Consider the following 24,753-nt stretch of genomic DNA (forward strand, 5'->3'; position numbering starts at 1 on the left):
TATAGCTGTATTTCCTTCCTCTGTATTATGCAATAGTAGTATTTTCTTCCTGTGAGTATTATGGTCTATATGTGAGTATTATGGTCTATATGTGAGTATTATGGTCAATATGTGAGTATTATGGTCAATCTGTGGGTATTATGGTCTATAAGTGGGTATTATGGTCTATAAGTGAGTATCATGGTCTATAAGTGAGTATCATGGTCTATACGTGAGTATTATGGTCTATACGTGAGTATTATGGTCTATATGTGAGTATTATGGTCTATATGTGAGTATTATGGTCAGTATGTGAGTATTATGATCTATATGTGAGTATTATGGTCAATATGTGAGTATTATGGTCTATAAGTGAGTATCATGGTCTATCTGTGGGTATTATGGTCTATACGTGAGTATTATGGTCAGTATGTGAGTATTATGGTCAGTATGTGAGTATTATGGTCTATAAGTGAGTATCATGGTCTATCTGTGGGTATTATGGTCTATACGTGAGTATTATGGTCTATACGTGAGTATTATGGTCTATATGTGAGTATTATGGTCTATAAGTGGGTATTATGGTCTATATGTGAGTATTTTCTTGCTCGCAGTGAGTTCTGTGGTGACACATGGAAGGGTTAATAAGACTGCAGCCATTGGGGGACACCCAGCCTTCCTTCCTTCCTTGGCGTGGCCCCGCCCCCCGGTCACATGACGCTGTGAGGTGCGGAGTGGCAGGCAGCGGTGCTGTGTGAGGAGAAGGAGGCGGAGAGCGGCAGAGGGTGCAGAGCGGCGGAGGAGAGCGGAGGTTACTCTATGGCGGGACGGAGTTCTGGGGGGAGAGTCAGGCGGGTTGGAGTCGGGGGACTCCCCGCCGTCATATTTGGGGTGTACAGGCCGGTGTGGGGTGAGTGTAGCGGGTGTGAAGGGTGAGCGGAGCTCCCAGTAAAAGTCATCCCAATATGGAGGACGGAGAGGGAAGAGAGGAGTCCCGGCGGGGGGATGTGCGGGGTCCGCTCCCCGGCCCCCCCTCCTCCTCCCGGTACAGTGAGGTGAGGGGCACCTCGGAGAAGTCGGAGGGTGAAGTCCCGGGCCGGCTGAGGGGCCCCTGTGGCCCTGAACATCGAATGACAGATCCTCCCTGTAATGGCGGCGGGGAATGGTGAGTATGGCGGCTCCTTCTTCTTCTTCTTTGTCCTTGGAGGGGGGTGGGGAGAGGAAACAAGCCTCGTCCTTCAGAGAAAAACATCAACAAGACCAGGAACCTGGGCCCTCAGGGGCCCCTGACCCCCATCATCACACTCAGGGGGTCCCCCACCATACATCTCCTGGACATTTCTAGAATTTTCCCCGGATTTCTGTCCACCATCCCCCCACACACACACAACACCCTGCCCCCACCCTTCCTCTTCTATATCACTCACCTATACCATGGCTCTGCTCATCTCATCCTTCTGTCTATTATTGGGGGACATTTCTACTCTTTATAAACATTTCTCCTCTCTATGGGGTGTTGGCTTGTTAACCCTCTCCTCACCACTCATTGATTTTTTAATTTTATATTTAATCGATATCTGATCATCTGTGCCAGAGGTCAATCTTCGAATGTGTGATAATTGTGTATTCATCTCCTGGAGATGTTTAATAGGAGAACCTTTTATTATGATATTAATAATTGTCAGGAGAATCCTCCAGATGTCTATGGAGGGAAGATCCATAGTTACAATGTTTCTTTTTTTTTTTTTTTTCTCTCTCTGAAATGTATCCAGTGTCTGCTGGGAGTGTATTGGATACAATGGATCAGATGTCATCCTCCATAGACTTCCATTGATGCCTTTCTTTTCTATAGACCTTTCACACCTGGGATTATTAGATACAATGTTTCTTTTTTTAGATTTTCAAATGTATCCAACCTGCTCTGCTCAGTGTTTGCCGATTACAATGTTACAGATCCCTTTTATTGACTTCTTTATTATGAGGATTTATTTATTAAAGGGATTTATTGCGTGCCAACAGTGTACACAGCACTGTACAGCCCCCCCATTACTCCATGAAGGGAGCGTTAGTTGCCATATGGTGCTAAAGGACTATGGGTTGCAGTTTGGGGGTTCTACATTATGCCCCCCCCCCCACCACCACCACCACCACCACCACCACCATCATCATATGCAGAGAAGCAACAATTCTACAAGGACTACCATTTTGTGTGTCAGCCATAACTAAAGTTTAGTTGCTGGAGTTTTTATTTTGGGGGGGGATTATTACAGGTATTGATATAACACAGATAATTTATGCAGTGCTTTACAGAGTGTATGTTTACATCAGTGTCATAAAAGAAGGTGCTTACCGTCTAAAGGTCCTATATACACCTAATAGGGCTGAAGAATTTACAGTTTTTGTTTCCTATCTTGCAGGCATACAGATTCTCATATTAGGATCAAAGAGCTTACAATCTACGGTCCTTATCGCGCATGTGTGCACACTAGGGCTGAAGAGCTTACAATCTTTTTCTTTTCTTTCATGAATACAGATTTTCATTCTAGGGCCAAAGAGCTTACAATCTTGGGTCCTTTCGCATGTGTGATCACATATACTAGGTTGAAGAGCTTACAGTTCATTTCCTATCTAGCATGCATGATTCTCATTCTAGGGTCAAAGAGCTTACAATCTAAGGTCCTATATACACATACTAGGGCTGAAGAACTTGCAATCCCATTTTTTTTAATCTTGCGTGTGTACAGATTCTCATACTAGAGTCAAAGAGCTTACAATCTAAGGTCCTTGTCTCGCATGTGTGCACACACATATTAGGCTGAAGAGCTTACAATCAATCCATTTCCTATCTTGCATGAATGCAGATTCTCATACTAGGGTCAAAGAGCTTACAATCTAAGGTCCTATATACACATACTAGGGCTGAAGAACTTGCAATCCATTTCCTATCTTGCATGCATACAGATTCTCACGAGGTCCAAAGAGCTTACAATCTTTTTTTCATATGTGTGCTTACACACAAGAGCTTACAATCTGTTTCCTACCTTGCATGCATACAGATTCTCATACTAGGGTCAAAAAGCTTGCGCTCTAAGGTCCTTTATCTCACATGTGTGCACACATACTGGGATGAAGAGCTTACAATCTGTTTCTATTATGCATGCATACAGATTCTTTTACTAGGGCTGAAGAAATGACAGTCTAAGGTCTTTACCTCACATGCATACACACATACTAGGGTCAAGGAGCTTGCAATTTTAAGTCCAGTATTGCATGCCTACACACACATGGGCAAAGAAGCTTACGCTCTAAGGTCCCTGATTCATGTGCGTACATGCAAAATGGCCATTGAGCATGCAATTTGTGTGCCTGCTTTCACATGCATACACGCATAACTAGGGCCAAGGAGCTTACAATCTAAGGTCCCTATCTTGCATAAAAGGGCTAAAGAGCTTACAATCTAAGGTTTCTCTCACATGCACATACAAGGACCAAGGAGAGTGCAATCTTAAGCCCAATATTGCATGCCTACATACACTGGGGAAAAGAAGCTTACAATCTTAAGTCCTTATCTCACATTCATACAACATACATAATGGGGCCAAAGAGCTTGCAATTGAAGGTCCCTGTCCGAAGTGCATACATGCATAATGGGGTCAAGGAGCTTATTATCTAGGGTCCCTATATCACATGTATATGTATACTAGGATGAAGGAGCTTACAATCATTATGTATAAAATAATGTTTTATTATTTTCTTGGTTCTTGTGCAGTTCTTGACTGTTTACAAATCTAAGGTCCTTATCTTGCAGGCATACACACGCAATAGGACCAAGGAGCTTGCAATCTGTGCACCCTGTCTCGCATGCTAGGGCCAAGAAGCTTACAATCTAAGGTCCATATCTTACATACATAACACATACTGTGGCCAACATGGAGTGCTGGATAAAAACCCAAGGAAATCCATGCAACTACAGAGAGACATGCCAACTCCATGCTAGTGTCCTGTTTGGGATTTGAGCCAGGGACCCTAATGCTGCAAGGCAGCCGTACTCACTACGACGTTACTGTGCATGTATTTTAATGTATAATATGTAATTTCATCCTTCAGTAAATGGAACTAGCACAACTATTGTACTTAAAATTTAAACATGAGTCAACCAGGATGGGAAGGTGTTGTGAAGTGGGATGACACTATGAACATTGCAGACGGTAGACTTTTATAGAGTGCGGGAATGAAGAGTGTACATTATTATACAGGCAGGATGTGTTGGCAGTGAAGGATACTATATTTTGGTTCAGTCTAAAATTTGTTTTTGCATTAGAAAAGCATACAAAACAGACATTCTACAATATTATTTGTAAGGCTGGTGTTTGAAAAACAGCAAATATTGCAGTGTTGTATCCTAATGCGAGAATTTGGTATTACATCATAAGGTTTAAAATACAGCTCTAATACCCAAATATTCTATTTTATAAACAAGGCAAATTAGATGTAACACAAGAATATTTGCTTTTTCAAGACCATATGATTTATTTTATGGAATGTTGTTTTTGATTGGGAGTTGGATACAGATGATCCTTATTTCTAAAATACAATTTTCGATCTGTTTTCAGATACGCAATTGCTTTGAGGCTCCAGTTCCTGACTTTTTAAAGTAAGTCTGATTTTTGTTTAATGCTTTTTCTCTTTGTTATAATGTGTATTTGTTTGGAATTTTGGTGTGAAATTTTGTCCAAATGAGTGCTAAATGCTGCTGACAATTTCCAGATCGTCAATTTGTGTGTTATTTATTTACAGGTAAACCAGTATGATGATCCATGCCAAATATAACAGGAAAGAAAACATATATAGTGAGGTAAGCCTATAAAACTGAATAATGACGTATGAATTTTACTATCAATTAGACCGATGTGTAAAAGGTGTTTAACTCCTAACCACTCATTTTATTCATTTTCAGGTTTTGATCAGTCTTGGAAACTGGGCATTGGTTAGCAGTTTTTAAGTAAGTATCGTGCTTCTCAAACCTTGATTACTACTTTGTAAATAAAATGTGTTAGTATAGAAGAAACCTAGAATGGATAAAAAAAAGAAAGGAATACTGCAGACATTTTTTTTATAATGTGAAATATTGATTGATCTATCCTTCTAGTAAACATAAAATACTGATGAATACATCATTCAAATAAAACAAAAACCGTGAATCTATAGTTATAATGGGGAAATACTGATTAATATGTAAAGCTTCTCAGCTCAGCAGTCGCCATTAACTATTTGAACAAGGATTAGTTTTGAAAGGTAGCTTTACTGTGTTTTGCATACGAGTTGTGAACCTGTTCTTCAGTTTCTTGCGGAGTCCTAATTTAATGCACCATCACAACAGATTTGTGACAACACAATTTTTGAGTAAATGCTTTTACACTAATGTTTACACTTAGAACACCACCTTTTGTGTGGTGTGGGTTTTTGTTTTTTGAAACTCTATTTTTTTTGCCTCATAGGAAATTTCAGTTTTACTATGAATTGCTACTTTATTTTTCCAAGTCAACCTTAATAGTCTAGGTTTACTTACAAGCATTTGATAAGTGATAGAGTTTTAATGTAAATTCTGGAACCACAAGGTTGCACAGCATTGCCAAATGTCAGACATTTTTCTTATGCAACAGTAAATGGAAGGTTTATATATTAACTTTATTTTAGTTTTTACTATAAAGTGGTTAGGGTAAGGCCATTTCCTCTCACTTTTGCTAAAGATAATTTTTTATGAATTTTGGAATCTTGCAGCTCTTATTTTTGCTGCAGAAAATGGATGGGGGGGGGGGGGGTGGGGGGTGGGATTGACTGCTTGGAGTGGAGATGGTTTACTTTGTCATTTTGATTGTAAATGCATTTACTTTTCACCTACATTTTACCAATATAACATTGACATGTAACAGTTACTAGAGTTAGATTTTTATTTTTTAATTTGCGTAGGCAGCATATATAAACAATGTATCCAGAAATAATTACTTTGTATTACAAAATATAATGAATATGTTGCACAAATTCATAAATGTAAATGTCCCACATGGTAAATTCTTTTTATTAAATGTTTACGTTAGACAAAAAAAAGTGTACAAAAATTAGCAAGGGGTTTGAGTAGGGTACCCAAAAATTAAATGTTAAACCGAGAGAAAAGCAGCACTGACAGGTTACGCCTGACCCTACTGCCATAACAAAAGCACCTTGCCCACTTATTTGCATGCAGTGGTGGAAGAAACCATTATAACGTGGTGATAAAAATATTCACACTTTTTAGAGTCAGTAATTGATCCTTTATCAATGCATTAGCATTTGATTTGGTGCCGAAATCACTAAATTTTTTTTAAAAACCCCTTTCTTGTGTAAAAAATATTTTCTAATTCCGTAACATAATTAGTGTTTTTTTTCAGAAGTGGGCAAAACGTGTTGGTTTTTAGTTTACAAAAAAACTGTTTGAATTATTCAAAAGCGGAAACGTTTGTAGGCAAGAAAACAAGTTTCAAATAATGGTGTCTGTTTTATAAAACAGAGTTCTGAGGATCACGGCTGATCTCTGGGGTGTACCGGTTTATGTAGCTGAGATAAGAAGAAAACACGTTCTCCGCTTCTCATCACAGTACATGACCGTTCTGTCACAAACGGCCAGTTTATAAAAGTGAAGATCTCACAGCCGTTACACTGAAATATCTCCCTTTCAGATTTGCCAGCTCAGAGGTGGCTTCTTTCTTCCTAATATCAGCACCAGCGGGTTGAATATTATATTAACAAAAAAAATATATACTATATACAAGTATGTATGTGAATGAAAATATATATATAATATAATTTCTCATACACCCACATAGAGAGATATATATCTATATATATATATATAGATATCTATATATATATCTATATCGTCTGAAAACATGTACTTACATGTTCTTTTAAACTTTGTTTCACTTTTTGAACTCAACTGCACTGTAATCTCATGAGATTACAGGCAGCCCACCCACTTTTACACTGATCTTTTTCGTCTTCAGAGGAAACACTTCTCTCTGTTCTCCCTCTGAGAACTGAAGTTCTCAGCTTCATAAACCGGCTGCAGAGGAGATAATGTTCCTCTGAGAACTGCCGAGAACTGAAAAAAAACTTTGTTTAATAAACGTGCACCTATGATTGACACTAATGTCTGGTATGGACACTAATTACTTGCTAAAAATCCAGCTTGCCTTTTACTTGTTAAAAACAACCAGCCATTCTTGATGAGAAGTTATGACCTATCATTTTGTGAGTTCATCTCTGTAAGCATTATCACCAAGGTCAAATTATGCTTTTTTAATGTATGTTTGGTTCTTGAAATAAGAATATTTTGATCATCAGCATAACCACTCTCAAATTTGTACAATATGACACCAAGATGTCGTCTTCAGAAAATTTCAAGAGATGTCTGAATTGTATATTTCTTCACAAATGAACTTGAAGAAGATGTTAAACATATTTTGCCTTTGACTATAGAGATGTAATCAAACCTAACCATATGGTTCTGTATTAATTCAATGGACACCCTTCATTCTAGGAATGTGGATGCGCTGTGTGTGAAATTGATCTATCACTTAAAAGACTACACAACTCCAAACTATAACAATGTTCCACCTAGGCACTATTGCTTTTTTTTTCTTTTCTTTTCTCATGGTATTCTTGGTAGCTCATTGCTGCAGGGTTGGTCTGCCAAATTTCAGTCATCCTGTTTTTGTCACAGCTGTTCACCTAATATGGTAACCCATTGCTGAGTCATTTAATGTCACCTTTTAGGTTTTTTGACATGCACAATACATTTTGAGACCACAACCCTAATCTAAAGGCATTCGTCAGCCCGCTGATGGCATATAGTTAGGCTTTCCTTTTGAAGGCTGGTGGTATGTATATTTGGACATTCATGCCTTTTTGTTAAGAAATCAAGTAAGGGATATAAAAAAAAAAAAGTTCTGCCCAGGTCAGCTTTATCCAATATTTGCAAGCTCTTTCTGGGTCCATTCCTATTTCTGTAGAAGTAAAGAGTACTGACATTGGCTATGCCACTTAATCTGCCTCTTTCCCCATATTTCTGAAAATGCACAACTTCATTTAATACCAAACCTAACATTTCCAGTGCAGTAAACCTAAGGAGTTGGAGGACTCTACATTCCTTGCTTATATCCTGTGTTTATTTTGCTAAAATGCACATTGCTGAATGTTATATCAAGAAAGTTCCAAGAACCTGCTAATGTAAAGCCAACATTTAAAATGTCATATAGATAGCCTGAGCAGGTTTTTGTCCTGGTAATCTCTGAATAACCCAATTCCTGTCCTAGTGCGGCTCACTCACTTCACCGTCTCTGTGGAAGGAGCCATAGCTGTTACCTAGATATGCCTGCCTTTTCACTCTTCATTATATGGGGGTTGGGGAGTTTAGTCTACATAAATTGGGTTGCTTTCACATAGCTTGCAAGAAGTCACAAGGACACTACATTTCTGGCAGGGTCAACAGGTATTTTCTGTACTTGCGTAACATTTTTCAGAAAAAAATTGTGGCTCAATACAGCAGTCCTAGCAGGCAATTAAAGGGGGCAAATCATGAAGATGCATACCAAAGCTAAAAGTAGTCCGTTCCCCTCCCCCAAAATGCCTTATTTAACAAATTAGTTAAATATTTGTTTTTGAGATATTTAGCACCTAAGTTTAGTGGTTATCTCCTTTTTTTTTTTTTTTTTTTTTTTTTTTCTCTGGCTAATACTGCATCCAAAGGAGATTGTTTAGTGAATAAAAGAACACATGCAGTTTGTGAAACTATGAAAACCTTCTTTGTCTTCTTTCACACAACGATCTCTCTCAAGTGCAATTTTAACCTTTTTTTTTTCTTGCATTCCTAAACTAAGGGGCATAACATTTCATATGAAACTTACTAACCAGAGCACAATTCCCTTCCATTGTTTTTGCACACTCCTATAATTATATGATGCTCCATGCATGTAAGTGAGGGTTTTTTTGTTTTTTAACCTCACATATTTACAACAAATTGGGATATTTTACTTTGAATTGACTTATCAAATGCGATATTAGAGAAAGAAAAAAGACAATACTGTTTGCAAAAACCACTGAATTATTTCCTAAATCATGAAAGTGCTTCATGCATGCATCTAAGTGCCGAATTGTCTTTTCATCTAAACATGGCTGTACTGCACCAGTCAACCTTGCTTTTTTTTTTTTTTTTTTTTTTTTTTGCTCCTGATCACAAACACATCTTTAATGTTTTAAACAAATACACAGCTGGAAAAAAAAAAAAAAAAAAATTAAAGGAACACTTTGAAAACACATCAGATCTCAATGGGGAATAAATATCATGCTGGAAAACTATACTGATATGGACTGGGTAATGTGTTAGGAATGAAAGGATGCGACACCGCTTGATGGAGATGAAAATCGTCAACCTGATAATTTCTGAAGACACCCCGAAAATCAAAGTGAAAAGATTATGCCTGACCATGTTTGGCATGGGGCATGCTCCTAATGGGACGGATGGTTTCCTGGGGTATTTCCTCCCAGATTTTGACCAGGGCATCGCTGTGCTCCTGAACGGACTGAGGTGTAACCTGGCAGTGTCGGATGGACTGAAACAAAATGTCCCAGAGGTGATCTATTGGAGCGTGGAGGGGCATTCAATGGTATCGATGCCTTCATCCTCCAGGAATTGGCTGCATACTCTTGCCACATGAGGCTGGGCATTGTGCACCAGGAGGAACCCAGGACCCACGGCAACAGCGTAGGGTCTGAAAATGGGTCCAAAGAGTTCATCCCGATACCTAATGGCAGTCAGGGTGCCATTGTCTAGTCTGTAGTGGTCTGTGCGTCCATCCATGGATATGCCTCCGCAGACCATCACTGACCCACCACCAAACTGGTCATGCTGAATGTTACAGGCAGCATAACATGCTCCAGACCCTTTTACATCTGTCGCATGTGCTCAGGGTGAACCTGCTGTCATCTGTGAAAAGCACTGGGCGGCAGTGGCGGACCTGCCAATTCTGGTGTACAATGGCAAATGTCAACCAAGCTCCATGGTGTCGGGCAGTGAGCACAGGGCCCACTAGAGAGCATCAGGCCACCCTCATGAAGTCTGTTTCTGATTGTTTGGCCAGAGACATTCACACCAGTGGCCTGCTGGAGGTCATTTTGTAGGGCTCTGGCAGTGCTCATCCTGTTCCTCCTTGCAAAAAGAGCAGATGCCGGTCCTGCTGATGGGTTAGGGACCTTCTATGGCCCTGTTCAGCACTCCTAGAGTAACTGCCTGTCTCCTGGAATCTCCTCTATGCTCTTGACACTGTGCTGGGAGACACAGCAAACCTTCTGGCAATGGCACGTATTGATGTGCCATCCTGGAGGAGTTTGACTGCCTGTGCAACCTCTATAGCAAGGGTATGCAATTAGCGGACCTCCAGCTGTTGCAGAACTACAAGTCCAATGAGGAACAGCAAGACAGCCACAAGCATGACACCCGGAGGCATGATGGGAGTTTTGTAATAGCTGGAGGTCCGCTAATTGCATATCCCTGCTCTATAGGGTCCAGGTTTAGTTACACGCTACCAGTAGTGACACTAAACCCTAGCCAAATGCAAAACTAGTGAAAAATCATCAGAAAAGATGAGTAGGGGAAAAAAAGAATGATCAGTGGCCTCCACCTGTAAAACCATTGCCTTTTTGGAGGTCGTCTCATTGTTGCCCATCTAGTGCCACTGTTTCATATACACCAAAGCAGCTGATAATGATTAACAACCCCCTCTGCTACATAACTGACCAGATAACCCATGGGTTTAATTGACTTGATGCTATACTCATTAAAAAGTGTTCCTTTTTAATTTTTTTTAAAACTATATATAAAATGTCAGTAGTGTGAACTAAAAGGATGGATTTACAACTTAAACTGTGAAAAGGTGCAAAACACAGAAGCGATGCCATTCCCTTTTTATTTTAAAACGGTATCCAAGACCTGCATCTTGAGTATACCACAGCATGCAGATCAGATGTGACACATCTGCGGTGTGCTAGTGGGGGAGGGGCAGAAGGGTGAATGGGCTTTCTTCCTGAGTGGATTGGCCAGCAGGGGTCACAGATGATGAGATTGGGTGACCTCTGAACTTGTGCTCAAGGTCTGTGTGATTTGGGGTGGTGGGGGGGGGGGGTTGTTTTTTGAGCTGCAAACCAGGTCGTTACTAGCCCACTTCTTTGCATGACTTAAAGCTTTTTGGAGTAAAAAAGGAGTCAAATTCAAAGGACATCCAAGCTCATCCATTTTATTTTAGGCTTCTTTATGGCTTGCCCTGTAAAATGCCTGCCTATGTTTAGTTCAGTGTTGGTAACTTTTCACAACTGCTATAAATGCATGCTTGGTGTACCATCAAATTCATTTCTACCTGAAGAAACCTCCAGGGGGTAGTTTTGTATAATCATTCCTATGTGTGTAAGCTCTTCTGAGCGGGGCCCTCTTAATCCTCTTGTATTTTATTGTATTGTAACTGTCTCCTTTTATATTGTAAAGTGCTGCTTAAACTGTTGGCGCTATATAAATCCTGTATAATAATAATGTGCTGTGATTTAAAATATAGGGGGGGGGGGGGGGACACCTGCTTTCTAAGTCATGACCTGCAGCAACTCTGCATTGGGGGACCCCCTATTTTGGCAAAGTTGACGTTGCAGTTTCTGAGGTCAGCAGTTCTATGCAAGGCTGCTACAGCGTTTGTTCACGTGATGTTAATTGGAGCCTTGTGGGAACTTTTGTAATGTATCCCTTAACCTTAGCATGGTGATAATGGTAATAAAGTAACTTTATTTCTCTTGTTTCAAATGATAATGTATCTTGATGAAAGAGATGCTATTTTAAATGATTGTGTACTGAAATGAATTGGCACCCCACTGATTTGTTCAGTCGTAGAATTATTGAAAATGATTACAAATCTATCTTTACTCTTTACAGGCCAGGTAACCCGTTTGAAACGTACAACGGTAAGTTATGTTTTTTTTTTTTTTTTTTGTATTTAACTATTCCTAAAATGTTTCTAGTTTTGCAGTGCTTGTGAACTTTTATTGGCTTCTGTAAATGAGTATATTTTAATAACAATGATAAAACTGGCACAGTTAGTAGTTTAGGCTGTTTTTGTGTATTTACTGGTTGTTCTGAAAGCTTTTTATAGAAAGTGCAGCCACATAATTCCACATTCTGTACGTTTCTGGCAGGAATTGGTTGCGTTGAGTCATGGCTTGCATTATCATGGAAGCCGCAGCATGGACACTGCTTAGGTTCCAAATTTTTCTGAATTTGGTGACCTTGAGAGGCTAAACTTGGGTCAGACCCACATGCAGTGCATCCTTTATTCTCTTAATCCCCCCCCCCCCCCCATGTATACAAAGAATCTTGCAACAGTTTCTGGCCACTTTCAGTCCAGTCTGCCCTTCATATAAAGAGGAAATCTTTAATTTTCCCAGTTGTGCTGAACACTGATGACAATATTTGATGTGTGTACAAAATGTTTGTTTGCTATGTACTTCATGATTAGTATGTGAAGTCTGAGAGACTATTGAACATTATTTTTGTAAGCTATTAAGGTTTAGAAATTTTGTTTTAGGGTCAGTTCACACCTAAAGCTGAACTGCAGGATAAGCAAGCATTGCCCAAATACTTGAGTCATGTGTATTCATCCATGAATCTTGGTGTGCTTTTGTGTATTACTTCCAGATATGTACAGTAATCCAGTGCGAGACTTTCCCTCTGTGCAGGAACTTCCTTTAATAAAGACCGTTCGCCGCTGCTCTCTCCTTGTGCAGGGTGACTGGTCTTGTCTCCACCCCCTCCTGTAGCTTTCTGCAAGCAGCCTGTAGTGGGTGTGTATACCGGGTCCCTCCTATAGACTTTGTATACCATGATGTCAATACCACATTTAAATCCAGGCTAGCAGAAGGATATGGTGCACACAGTAGATTTACATCTTTCTGGACATTAAAAACCACCACTAGAATATATTTTTCAATTTTTTTTTTTTTTTTTTTTTTTTTGTGTCTGGAGTTCAGCTTTAAGCATTCTGTTTTGTGGGCTGCCGATGCACCACAGCAGATGAAAACGTACAAGACCCTTTAACAAAGCAGCCCGCCACAATGCACAGTATAATGCTCGGTGCATTGGTTTCTACTGCACATTGCAAAGGGGTGCTGTTCTCAATGGCACTGCGATTCGCTGCCCTTTAAAGCAGGTCATTGTCATGTGTTAACCAACCCACAAGTGTGAATGGGCCCTTAATCTTTTTTTCTTCTGATGTGTCAGACTTTTAAAAGGTATAATCAATTTTTATATACCATGGCATTAATGGCAAAACTACATGGTAAGTCCTTATTTTTCTGGACGTGACTGTATTTAAGGGGTGTTTCCAGGAAAAATTAACTTTACATACTATATGACTCCTATCTCCTAGTATTATTCACTAATGGTGGTCATGCTATTTTTAGCATTAATTCTTTTATTTATTTTATCCATAATTCAGTTTTGGTTACTCCAGCCTAAATTGAGCTTTAATATGTTGGCAAAACCTTGGTATGAATACTTTGCTGTCACACTTTATGGAGATGGTTCTTCAGCTAAGGCTATAAGGTGCTCCTTGAATCTGTAAATTCAAGCAAAATGTTTGAATGCACCTTGTCTCTGACCAGAGGAGTATTATGAGGTTTACTGGTAGCAGATATCGGCCATGGATGCCTATATTGAATGGGGATAACCTCCTATATTTACCCTCTACTCACAAAAATGTGACCAGTGGCTCAAATTATATTTTGAGGTGGTTTGAGGATGTCTTTAGAAAACAAATGTCATGTAGTGTTTTTGGTTCCACTGCTTTCCTGCAGTAGAAAATTGGTGTCTTTTTACATTTTTATGCAATTATATCCTCACAGCTTGCCGTTCTGATATTTGCTTGGTATTTTGTTAATATGCAAATTAATTATATTTTCATATTGAATTATTATTCAAGCCCCCTTTTTAGCAGTATGTCAAGTTGTATATTGTGTTACTGGACTTTTCAGTATTGCAGCAGTGGTGTTCCTATACACAAGTAACAGAGGTTTAATGTTTTGTGGTGTTTTTGTTTTGTTTACCCTTTTTTGGGTTTTGCAAGGTTCCATGGTTAAAGATTAACTTCCTGCCCCTGTATTTCTTATCTAGTTCTTGGTTAGAAAGGTGGAAAGCAGTTTGTAGGGAGGGCTGAGGCGTAGACCTTGATCCTTGCACCATACCGCTCTTTGAGTTCTTCCACCTGCCAGATCCTGCAAGACTTTGGCATATACTCTTCTTGCACCACCCTCAACTTTTTCTGTCCTGTCAGGATGGAAATGTGTAGAATTCCTTTGGCAACTTGGTTTTGAGGTACAAGCTCTGGAGCTCTTATGCTTAATTGCTGATTTTGATCAGTTTGGCAGCCAGTGATGACTGAACTACATACTTTGTGTGCCTCCATTAAAGTGGAAGTAACCCTCCCCCCCCCCCCCCCTCCCCCTATGGTTTTCAGCCAAGGAAACTGCCATCTTGGCCTCCGTTTGATCTTCAGCTGCCATGATGTTGCACATGTGATCAGTTATGACACCATCCATTGGATGATTTGACAGTTTGAAACCACAACCAATGTGATTGCATTTCTGGCGTGCTGGGAATGTAATTTGGTTTTTGAAACAATTAAATCAATGGGTTTACTTCTGCTTTAATCGTGAAGCCTAGATGAGGCTCGTGGCCATGAAGCTTGTACCTTTTTAAAAGTTTAAGTCTGCAATGGCAGCTCACATATTTTCTTCGTCCTGACAAGGTTCCACTTAATAGAAGGCGGGTAAATCGCAATATTTTATGTTGTGAATGTCCCTGCTGTGCACAAGTATTTTATTTTTGTTCCATTTGATATATATATTCACAAAATTATGATTATCAAGATTTTTTTCCAAAATACAAATGTTAATGCGTGGCTTCATTCACACAGACTAATGGACATGGACAGTGGCAGGAGATGGCATATACTGTGGCTGGACTGACAGATGGCTGCAGACAGCTGCAGATACTCAGCCTGTACTAGGCAATGACAGGCTGACAGGAGCTGCAGCTGTCCTCCAATCTTTGCATGTATCCATGCACTGAGTAGTTAACTGATGTTTTGGGGGCAGATGTCTGGTACAAATGTGTCTAGGGATGGACATTTGCCCCTAACAGCAGAATACCTCTCAATGTGCAGATACGTGTAAAGATCGGTGGACAGCTGCAGTTCCTGTTAGCCTGTCATTGCTTGGTACAGGCTGAGCATCCCCAGCTGCATGATATGCAGTCTCATTCTCTTTCTCCTGTCCATGTGAATGAGACCTCATAGTGTTTAAATCCAACAACATACCCAAGATGGCAGGAAGGCGGCACAGAGGCAATAGAGGAAACCTTTAGTGAGAGAAATATGGAAGCTGCTATGGCTGACCCCACTTATTCCTGTTGCAGCCAATGGTTTTAGGTCTTTCTATATCGGTGACCTGGAACAAGCGTATACATCAAGAACTCAAAGTGGTAGCCCTTTTTTACCTGCTTGTTCCAGGTTAATAACTTTAAAATTTCAGAATCCTTAATTTGGTGCAATAATCATTGTGCAATCCTTTTCAGATGGAGAGGTGCGCTACATATTTCTTTTTTTAAAAAATTTTTTGGAAACCCTGTCTCCACAGAAATATGGAGGCTGCCATTTCCAGCATCTATTTGAAAATGCTTGTTACCAGGTTTTTATACTGAACCCCTTGGCTTCAATAGGTTTGGTGGCCCAGAAAAGTATGCAGATTGGGAGAGTCAAAAAATACATTGTTCTGGATCAGTGACTCGCAGTATTAAGGCCAGCTGGAGAATGAAAAGCAATGGCGGCCTTCATGTTTCTCTCAGAAAAGGTTTCTCCTATGTAGAAGGCATTCTTGGGTGTAGTGCTTTAAAGCTGGTATGGCTATTTGTATGACAATGGTCTCCATAATGGAGTTTGAGAACACTGACACTTTTTGGAGATGCATAGGACTTGAATGGCAATTCCACCCAAAGCGGCAGTCATCCAAAGATATCTCAACTCTTGAATCTCATTTGAGATTTCTAACTGGTCTTTCTAAATGAGCGTAACAAATGTGTCTCTCTTAAAGAAAGATGGGTCACTCAATGTCTGTATTGTCCTTTTTCATCAGGTTTTTAAATTTATACACCCACTTTTTTATCAAGTATTTGCTGTGGTCCAGTAACCAGTAATTCCTTGCCATAAGGACATTCATTTACCAGTAGTTTTTTGCTTTTCGCTAACTACAAAGTCACCATCATCCCATGTTATATATGGTTTTTTTATTGGCAACAATTCCAGGCAGTCATAATTGTACTGTAAAATACTGAAGCTCTCTGAACTAAGCAGTAATGAAAAATCTATTTGGAGTTGGGTGACCCCATCGTTTTTTGTTTTTCTAATGCCTATATTGACCAGAACTAGGAGTTATTGTTTATCGTGCCACTGGGAGCCCCACAAACAGGAAGCCAACATGTAGATCAGGGTTGCTCAACCAGAGTTCATGGAACCCTAACAATCTTCCAGAAGTTTCTACGGGTTCCTTGAGCAATGAGCAATTTTTGCCTCTCGGATATATTCCCACTGGCACCATTGATCTTTTTAGCTATCTATAAGAAGGGGAAGGCTTTCCAGTGACCATCACACTAAAGTATCATGAGTTGTAGATGTAGCAATTTTTTAGCAGGGGTTCCCTGAGACTGGAAAGTTATTTTAAGGGTTCCTCTGTGTTAAAAAGGTTGAGAGGCTGATGTAGATGGAACATGCCAGCAACCACGCCGATCCAAAACCTAACTTTTGCATGGAAATGGCCCTTTAAAGCAGAACTTTGGCCAAACCTATATAAGTATTTGGTTGAAATATACACAGGAACTTATCTGCCTACATGTTTTCAAATGTATTGTTTTTCACACACCACCATATATATCGAGAAGGGACTAGACTATTGTCTTTTAGCTTCCATGTCCATCTACTGCCTTTTAACCTGCTAAATTGGTGAGGCCATTTTGTATGCTTTCTTATTCCTGGAAGCCTGCCTAAATACCAATGTCTTAGGGTCTGTTCACTCTTGTGTTGCACTAATATGTACCATGCCTGCTAATGCACATATTCTTAGTAGAGAGTTGATGTGTCATGCATTGTGAATGGCACACCAATGAAAATGCAACTCTACACACCTCAGCGCACCACTATGCACATCACATGTTGTTGTGGTGCACTGTGCAAAAAAAAAAAAAAAAAGTTCTTGTGTATTTGTTTTAATCTGTTGTTGGTGTGTTGGCAGTCTATAATGGATGATTTGCCTTAACGCAACAAACCTGAAGTGTGACTCTAACCTTGGACATGTTGGAACAGTACTGTCTGGTTCAGTTTCGGCACTTTGATGTGTGGGGGATTATGGCAAAGTTCATTTGAAAGATTTCAAGTAGTGCCATATGTTTGTCGCATGGGTGCTCAACCTGTGACCCTCCAGCAGTTGTGGAACTACAAGTCGCATCATGCCTCAGCCTTTAGTAGTCATGTTTGTAACTGTCAGCCCAGCAGTGCCTCATTGGACTTGTAGTTCTGCAACAGCTGGAGGGCCACAGGTTGAGCACCCATGGTTTATTGTATCAGTAGCCAAAACTTTTGCTTTAGTCTAGTGGGGTTGGAACCCCTTACAAGTTTTCATTGCATGTCCTTGAGGTGAGATTCTTTGTCCTGGTGACTATTGTGAAAAACAGTGTTCGCTATATGCACTTAATATACAACAGCCCTCTTCTTTTTTTTTTATATTTATTTATTTTTTATTTAAGTTCTGCGTTAAGCCCTCTTCATGTATGAGAAATTATCAAATGTGAATTTGTTGGTAAAACTGACTTTGTTGCATGATTGCTGTAAAGGATTGAAGATTCCTGTTTTGTCCCTTTTTTGTGCTCCAGTTTATTGTGCTCTTCCTAGGAGGAGCTGTCATTGTCTTCTGATTAGATAGATTAGAGATTGTTCAGTCTGACACCTAAAAATCCTAACTCTGAGTAGAATGCCGCGTCATTCAGGCCATATGCCCCATTGTTCAAGCAAATGTTCCTATTCAGGATGAATGTATTTAGTGGTAAACTGATATTTCTGTTCAAGAACAAATGCAAATGTCTTTGGTTGCCTAAAATGATTTTAAGTCGTTACTCATGGCTCCAGTGTTGCAGTTTGCTTTGCTGCCCTAATGAATAACATCTGGACCTTTTTATGTAAAGGAGAACATTTCCCCAGCCTTCATGGGGGTGGTGGAAGGCTTTTATGGCTGCAACAGCAGGTGCATTGTGAATCAGGATGCTATGCTGGTGTTCATGTGTATGTAGGCCTCAACGAATGGTTCTAACCCACTCTGTATTTATAGTAGTACAGATTATGTCCATATTTCAAATATAATTGGGTAGTCCACTTGGCAGCAACCCACCTCAAACACAATGTGACTTAAAGTAGTGGATGGGCTCCTGGAAATTCTGGTTTCCTCAAAGTGCTTTTAAGTTGCCCAACCCCAGAACAAGCATGCTGTAAATTGTGTGTTTTTTGTTTTTTTTTTTTGTTTTTGTTCTGGGTCAGCGATTCAGACCACATTAAATCCAAGTCATCAGCATGACAGATAGGTAAATGGCATTCTCAAAAGGGGAGCTTATCAGTGCAAGCCTCCATCATTCTCTTGTGATGACCGTTCCCCTTAAATTGTGATCTCTGAATAGTTTGGAACGCTATCTCTTGAGACACACACAAATATCTGTAACATGCTTTCATTTAAATATAAATATTTTCCTGTGGTGACCAGAATGTAAATGTAGGGCCCCTCCAAAGCTTTTTCTGCCCTTTTTGCAGTATCCCATATGGAGGTGAGATGTTTGTTATGCCTAAACTGGAGCTGTCTTGTGATTGCTTATTTGCATCAATTCCAGCTCTTGTATCCATTTGAAGTTGGTAGCTGCAGGCACTATGGCTTTCTTCCTGCTCCCTCCATTGCATCATAAAGGAATGTGTTTTTGTTTTGTTTTTTTTGTTTTTGTTTTTGTTTTTTTTTCTTCAAACCAGGAAAATTTATGATGGGCTTTGAATTTTTAATAGAGAAGAAAACTTATGTCCATCTTTACTCAAATGGGTCTGTAGGAGATGTGAGCTCATTTCAAGCTGGTATACAGTGGCATTGTGTTCCTAGTGATACCAGAGAGCCTGGTAAGAGTAGATTGCAGTTTGTAGATATGGTCCAATATGTTGCTGTAGTTAGTCCACACTTCTGACCAAAAAGTGTGACTCGTCTTGTGACCTAATGTTGAGAACCTAAACTCTTTGGGTTATAGTGCCCTTTGAAATGCAGTCCTATAACATTTTTATATTTGAGGGTGGTGGCAGTCCAGATGTGGACAACTTGAAATATTATTCCATTGTGTGCTAGAAACTATTTTCTCAGCTGCAAAATAAAAACAAGGTTTCACCATATTTATTTTACTTTATTTAAACTGACAAACTCTCCAACTGTTGGAAGACTTCTATTCAAAATGGGAGACAGAGCTCCTCTTAATTCTTGGTGTGCTCTGAGACTTGGAAACACGTTATACCAAACTTTATCAATAATGACCAATGGGTTCAAACCACTGAATGGGGTTGAAATCAAAGATGGGTTAGAATCCTTGAATAGGGTTGAGATAACAGACGTTAAAACCATGCAGTTAGGTTGAGATCCTATGGGATGGAGCCATGGAATTTGGGTTGAGATCAGGTGGGTTAGAACCATGGAATGGGGTTGAAATGAATGCTTATAATTTTTTTAAAATAAATGATATAATATTTATTCAAAAGATGATGCCCATTCCAATAGATTTTTCTCTTTTGATTTTTCTAAGACTCAAAACTCCTGGGCAATTGGAAATGGAATTCACTGAGAAGTCAAAGATGAACGCTCTTATGTGAATTGCTTGAAGCTTTATGGACTGGAATGAACTCTTCTTAGGCTTTCCAATTCAAGAACATACTGAAAATGGACTTCACTGCTGAAGTGCTAATATTGACTTGTATTTGAAATGTATTTACTATGACCTGTTTGTATGATTTCTGGAAACTTTTTGAATGCTAATCACCTTTGCATTTACATTTTGTACTGTTTTTATGATACAAATTGTCAACATTCTCTTCAATAAAGGAAACCTTTTTTTTTAAAATAACAGCTTGTCTTCATTTTGTTGAAAATCTAAAGTGTGCAAATTGCTTGTAGAACCTGAAAAATTAATTGATGGGACATGCATAGGTATGTAGGTGATAATATACTGTACTGAACAAAGCTATGAATTGATGGCCTTTGCATAAAACTAGTACAGTAGGGTTCCTTGTGGTTGTCATTAACCATCCCAAACTTGCATATGATTCTTCAGACCCTAGTGTTCAACATTCCTAAATGAAGTGGCACTTCTTTCACTGCTTGTCTGCACTCTTTGGTTTCCAGTCTCCCCCCTAGAGTATATACATAATATACTCTTGCCCTAAAATAATCCAGATGTACTTCCAATGTTTACCACTACAAAATGGTGACTTAATTCTTGAACTTGTAGCCTTGGGGTTTTTGTGTCATTATTGATATACATTTCATCTTGGCAATGGCAAAACAAGCTTCTTTAGCCAACAATTTTAGTTTGTTAGTGATGTATCTATTTTATGACATTCTTAAGTAAAAGAAGTGGGGAAGAGCTGGCCATCACACTTCAGTTCATTGACTTGGTTTGATTTGTCAGTGAGCCTCTACCGAGTCTGATCACATAAATTTCATTGAATGGGTTTGGCTATGTTGGTCAGCCACTATGGTGTCTGATCATCACATTGATTTCAATGGACGCGTTTTTGGTTGCATTGATCAGCCTCCACGGTGTCTGATCATCACATTGATTTCAACAAATGGGTGTGGCTGTGTGTCAGCCAAAAAGAAGTCTGGTCATTACATAGATTCAATGAATGGGTTTGGTTACGTTGGTCAGCCTCCATGGTGTCTGATCATCACATTGATTTTCAATGGATGGGTTGTTTGTGTTGGTCAGGTAATATGGAGTCTTACCATCACATTGGCTTGATTGTCAGTCAGCCACTATGGCATCTGATCATCACACTGATGTCAATGAATGGGGTTATGTTGGTCAGCCATTATGGTGTCTGATCATCGCATTGATGTCAATGGTTACGTTGGTCAACCAACCACTATTTATAGCGTCTGATCATCATGCGGATGTCAATGAATGGGTTTGGTTATGTTGGTCAGCCACTGGCATCTGATCATCACACGGGTTTGGTTACGTCGGTCAGCCATTATGGTGTCTGATCATCGCACTGATGTCAATGAATGGGTTTGGTTATGTTGGTCAACCACTGGCATCTGAACATCACACTAAGCTCAAATGGGTTTGGTTACATTGGTCAGCCATTATGGTGTCTGATCATCACATTGATGTCAATGGTTAAGTTGGTCAACCAACCACTATAGCGTCTGATCATCACGCAGATTCAATGGATGGGTTTAGGTATGCTGGTCAGCCACTATGGCATCTGATCATTACATTGATTTCAATGAATGGGTTTGGTTATGTTGGTCTGCCTCCATAGCGTCTGATCATCACATTGATGCCAATGAATGGTTCCGTTGGTCAGCCTCTATGGAATTTGATCATCACATTGATGTCAATGAATGGGATTAGTTACATTGGTCAGCCTCCATGGTGTTTGATAATCACAATGATGTCAATGGATGGGTTTGGTTTAGTTGGTCAGCCACTGGCATTTGATCATTACACTGTCAATGAATGGGTTTGCCTACGTTGGTCAGCCACTATGGCGTCTGATCATCACACTAATGCCAATGAATGGGTTTGGTTAAATTGGTCAGCCTCCTTGGCGTCTGATCATCACATTGATGCCAATTAATGGGTTTGGTTACATTGGTCAGCTGATCATCACACTGCCAATGAATGAGTTTGGTTAAGTTGATCAGCCACTATTGCATCTGATCATCACATTTTAGGTTTGGTTACCCACTATGGCATCTGCTTACACTGATGTCAATGAATGGGTTTGGTTACGTTGGTCAGGTATTATGGCATCTGATCATGTTGCTTTCAATGAATTTCAGTGTCAACCACTAGAGTGGCGCCATTGAGTCAAAGCGCTTTACTTCACACAGTTAAGTAACTAGTCTTGGAGTTGTCTAATAAAACATTGGTTCTTCCAGTAATGGTTTCCGACACCAGATTATAGGTAGTCACCTGATCCTTTATCAGCCCCCATCTGCCTCCCACACCACTTCCCATAAAGAGGGTCAAAACTTCAGTCCCTGGCTGGAGCCATCTTAAAACCCAACTCCACAAAATGGCTTACTTTTTAAACCACTTCCTGTCCAAACAGGAAGTGATTTATCTCCAGGATAGCAGCATGCTAATGCAATGAAGACAAAGGCTATTAATGAGTCTTTCCTCTCTGGCTCCTAAAGGGTGTTCAGCCCCCCCTCTCTCTTCACCACCACCTCAGCTTTGGACAGTGAAGTCTCCCCAATCTCTGATGGTGTCCCCATTCCCATTCTCCCAGTGACCCCATGTCTGATGGTGGATATGGAGGAAGGGGGTGGGTCTTAGTACATCACCTGAGTTGTGGGGTAAATGTAGAGAGTGTCAATCACAGGCAGAGCTCATAGCTGGGAAGGAAGCTACAGATGGCGGCTGTGCCTTAGAGAGCGCACTCAGCTCTCCGCATTCCCTTCTCCACTTCTACTCAACTTTGATGAACTTTGGGCCCCTCCCGGGACCCCCCTGGCCCCCAGCACCCCACCTGTGCTCCTCGGGGAGCTCCGCACCCCTGAAATCCCCGCATTTTGGAGCTTTTTTCTCTCTCTCTCCGATCCGGAGAGGCGAGGAGTGTGCTCGTTGTTTTCCCAGCTTCATGGCGTACCTCCATATTTGTCTGCTCTGAGCGCAGCCCGACTCGGATCTTCGACTTCTCTCCATCCCCCTGCACCCCTCTTCTAACCCCCTGCACCCCACTAACCATCATCGCACCCGATTTTTACCCTTTTTTCCTATTTTTCACCATTTTCGGGCATTTACCGCTAATAGGATTTACAATGCTTCCGGGAGCCGATCCTCTCTGGGATTGAACAGGTGAGCTCCTGAACACTTCCCAACCCCCTTTTTTGCAAGATTTGGGGTATTTTTTGGGGGGTTTTGATCACGTTTATGTCCGATGACGCAATCGTTATATTTATTTTTCCGGGGCGAGGCAGCAAACTTTTGCATTGGCCGGCTGTATCATCCGGCATTAAAGTTGTGATTTGGGGGATCCCCCTATGGTTATTTTATTTTTTTTTAAGGGGTTCCCCTGTCTTTGTCCCCCTCGGTGGTTTGCTTTGTATGTGTGTCAGCCCCGATCGCAGATTCATGCAAAGGGAGACTTTGTAGCATCGGAGGGATCTCACCTTTCTTTCAACTTTTGACAGCAAATACCTGGAAATCCGACCCCCCCCCCCCCCCCCTATTTATTTTGATTTTTTTTTTTAAGGGGTTCCCCTGTCTTTGTCCCCCTCGGTGGTGTGCTTTGTGTGTGTCAGCCCAATGCAAAGGCAGACTTTGCAGCATTAAGGGGGGGGGGGGGAATCTCACCTTTCATTCAACTTTTGACAGCCAATACCTGGACCCCCCATTATTTGATTTATATTTTGTAAGGGGGTTCCCTATCCTTGACCCCCTCGGTGGTTTGCTTTGTGTGTGTGTCAGCCCCCGATCCTTGCAAAGGGAAACTTTTGTAGCATGGGGGGGATCTCACCTTTCTTTCAACTTTTGACAGCAAATACCTGGACCCCCTCACCCCCCATCCATCTGCACACCTGATCCATAAACTGATACAAGATGATGAGCAATAAAGAGAAATCCGGAGAGGAGGAGGACGGATCTGCTCACAGCAATGTATCCAGGTAGGAAATGTATCACTTTGTAATAACTTTTCCCTGTCCTGTATGATCACACAGCTGACCTGCTCCCCCACTTCCTCCTAGGGACACCCCAATATTTTATTACACATTTTTCTTTTTTTTTTTTTTCCTCTCCAGCTCTGACCTTGACTTCTCCCATTGCCACACCCTAGTTTTTTTTCCTGCTAATTTCGGAAACTTGGTAAGCCTAGGAAAGGGCCCCTGATAGACTCTTCTACGGAGTCCCCAGCTTACATTTCTCCTATTTTACCATCAATTTCTCCCATTTTCATCCTTTTTCATGCCTCTTTATATGTGACCTTGTGCTTTTTTAGCCTCCACTGCATTGCACCATTTTTTGTTCACTTCACAATTTCAGAAGTTTTATTTCACACACCAGGCCACAATGAAGCCTCGGTGTAAATTATGTCAAATTAATCCATCGGATGCTCTCTGGGGATGAACAGGGTCTGCCTTTGCTCCCTAGTCACCGAGCTGCTCTATTTTTTTTTTTTTTTTCCCCCTTTCTTTTTCCTTATGGTCCATTCAGTTACTCATTTTAATATGTTTATTGACATTTACATTCTTGTTTATTTTTTTGCATTATGTTATTACCAACGCACACCCATGTGCATATACATGGTGTATGTGTGTGTGTATATGTATATATTTATGTGTGTGTGTGTGTGTGTA

At 40.4% G+C, this 24,753-nt stretch overlaps 1 protein-coding gene and 1 long non-coding RNA gene across 2 annotated transcripts in view; both read left to right on the forward strand.

Annotated features, from left to right (window-relative positions):
- Nucleotides 1–682: 682 nt before the first annotated feature.
- On the forward strand, nt 683–20,287 carry LOC141131287 (uncharacterized). Its single transcript, XR_012242724.1, has 6 exons — nt 683–1,144; nt 4,593–4,633; nt 4,777–4,834; nt 4,937–4,981; nt 11,987–12,015; nt 19,970–20,287. It is a non-coding gene; the product is annotated as an uncharacterized lncRNA (long non-coding RNA).
- Nucleotides 20,288–22,768: 2,481 nt separating this feature from the next.
- Nucleotides 22,769–24,753, forward strand: part of CHD2 (chromodomain helicase DNA binding protein 2) — a gene marked incomplete in the record, with an annotated part of 115,932 nt that continues 113,947 nt past the window's right edge. Inside the window, 2 exon segments of the mRNA XM_073618404.1 lie at nt 22,769–23,254; nt 23,937–24,063. Of these exon segments, the coding sequence (XP_073474505.1) occupies nt 23,999–24,063 (65 nt within the window).

Source organism: Aquarana catesbeiana, linkage group LG03 (genome assembly GCF_042186555.1).
Source record: "Aquarana catesbeiana isolate 2022-GZ linkage group LG03, ASM4218655v1, whole genome shotgun sequence".
Classification (NCBI taxonomy): Eukaryota; Metazoa; Chordata; class Amphibia; order Anura; family Ranidae; genus Aquarana; species Aquarana catesbeiana.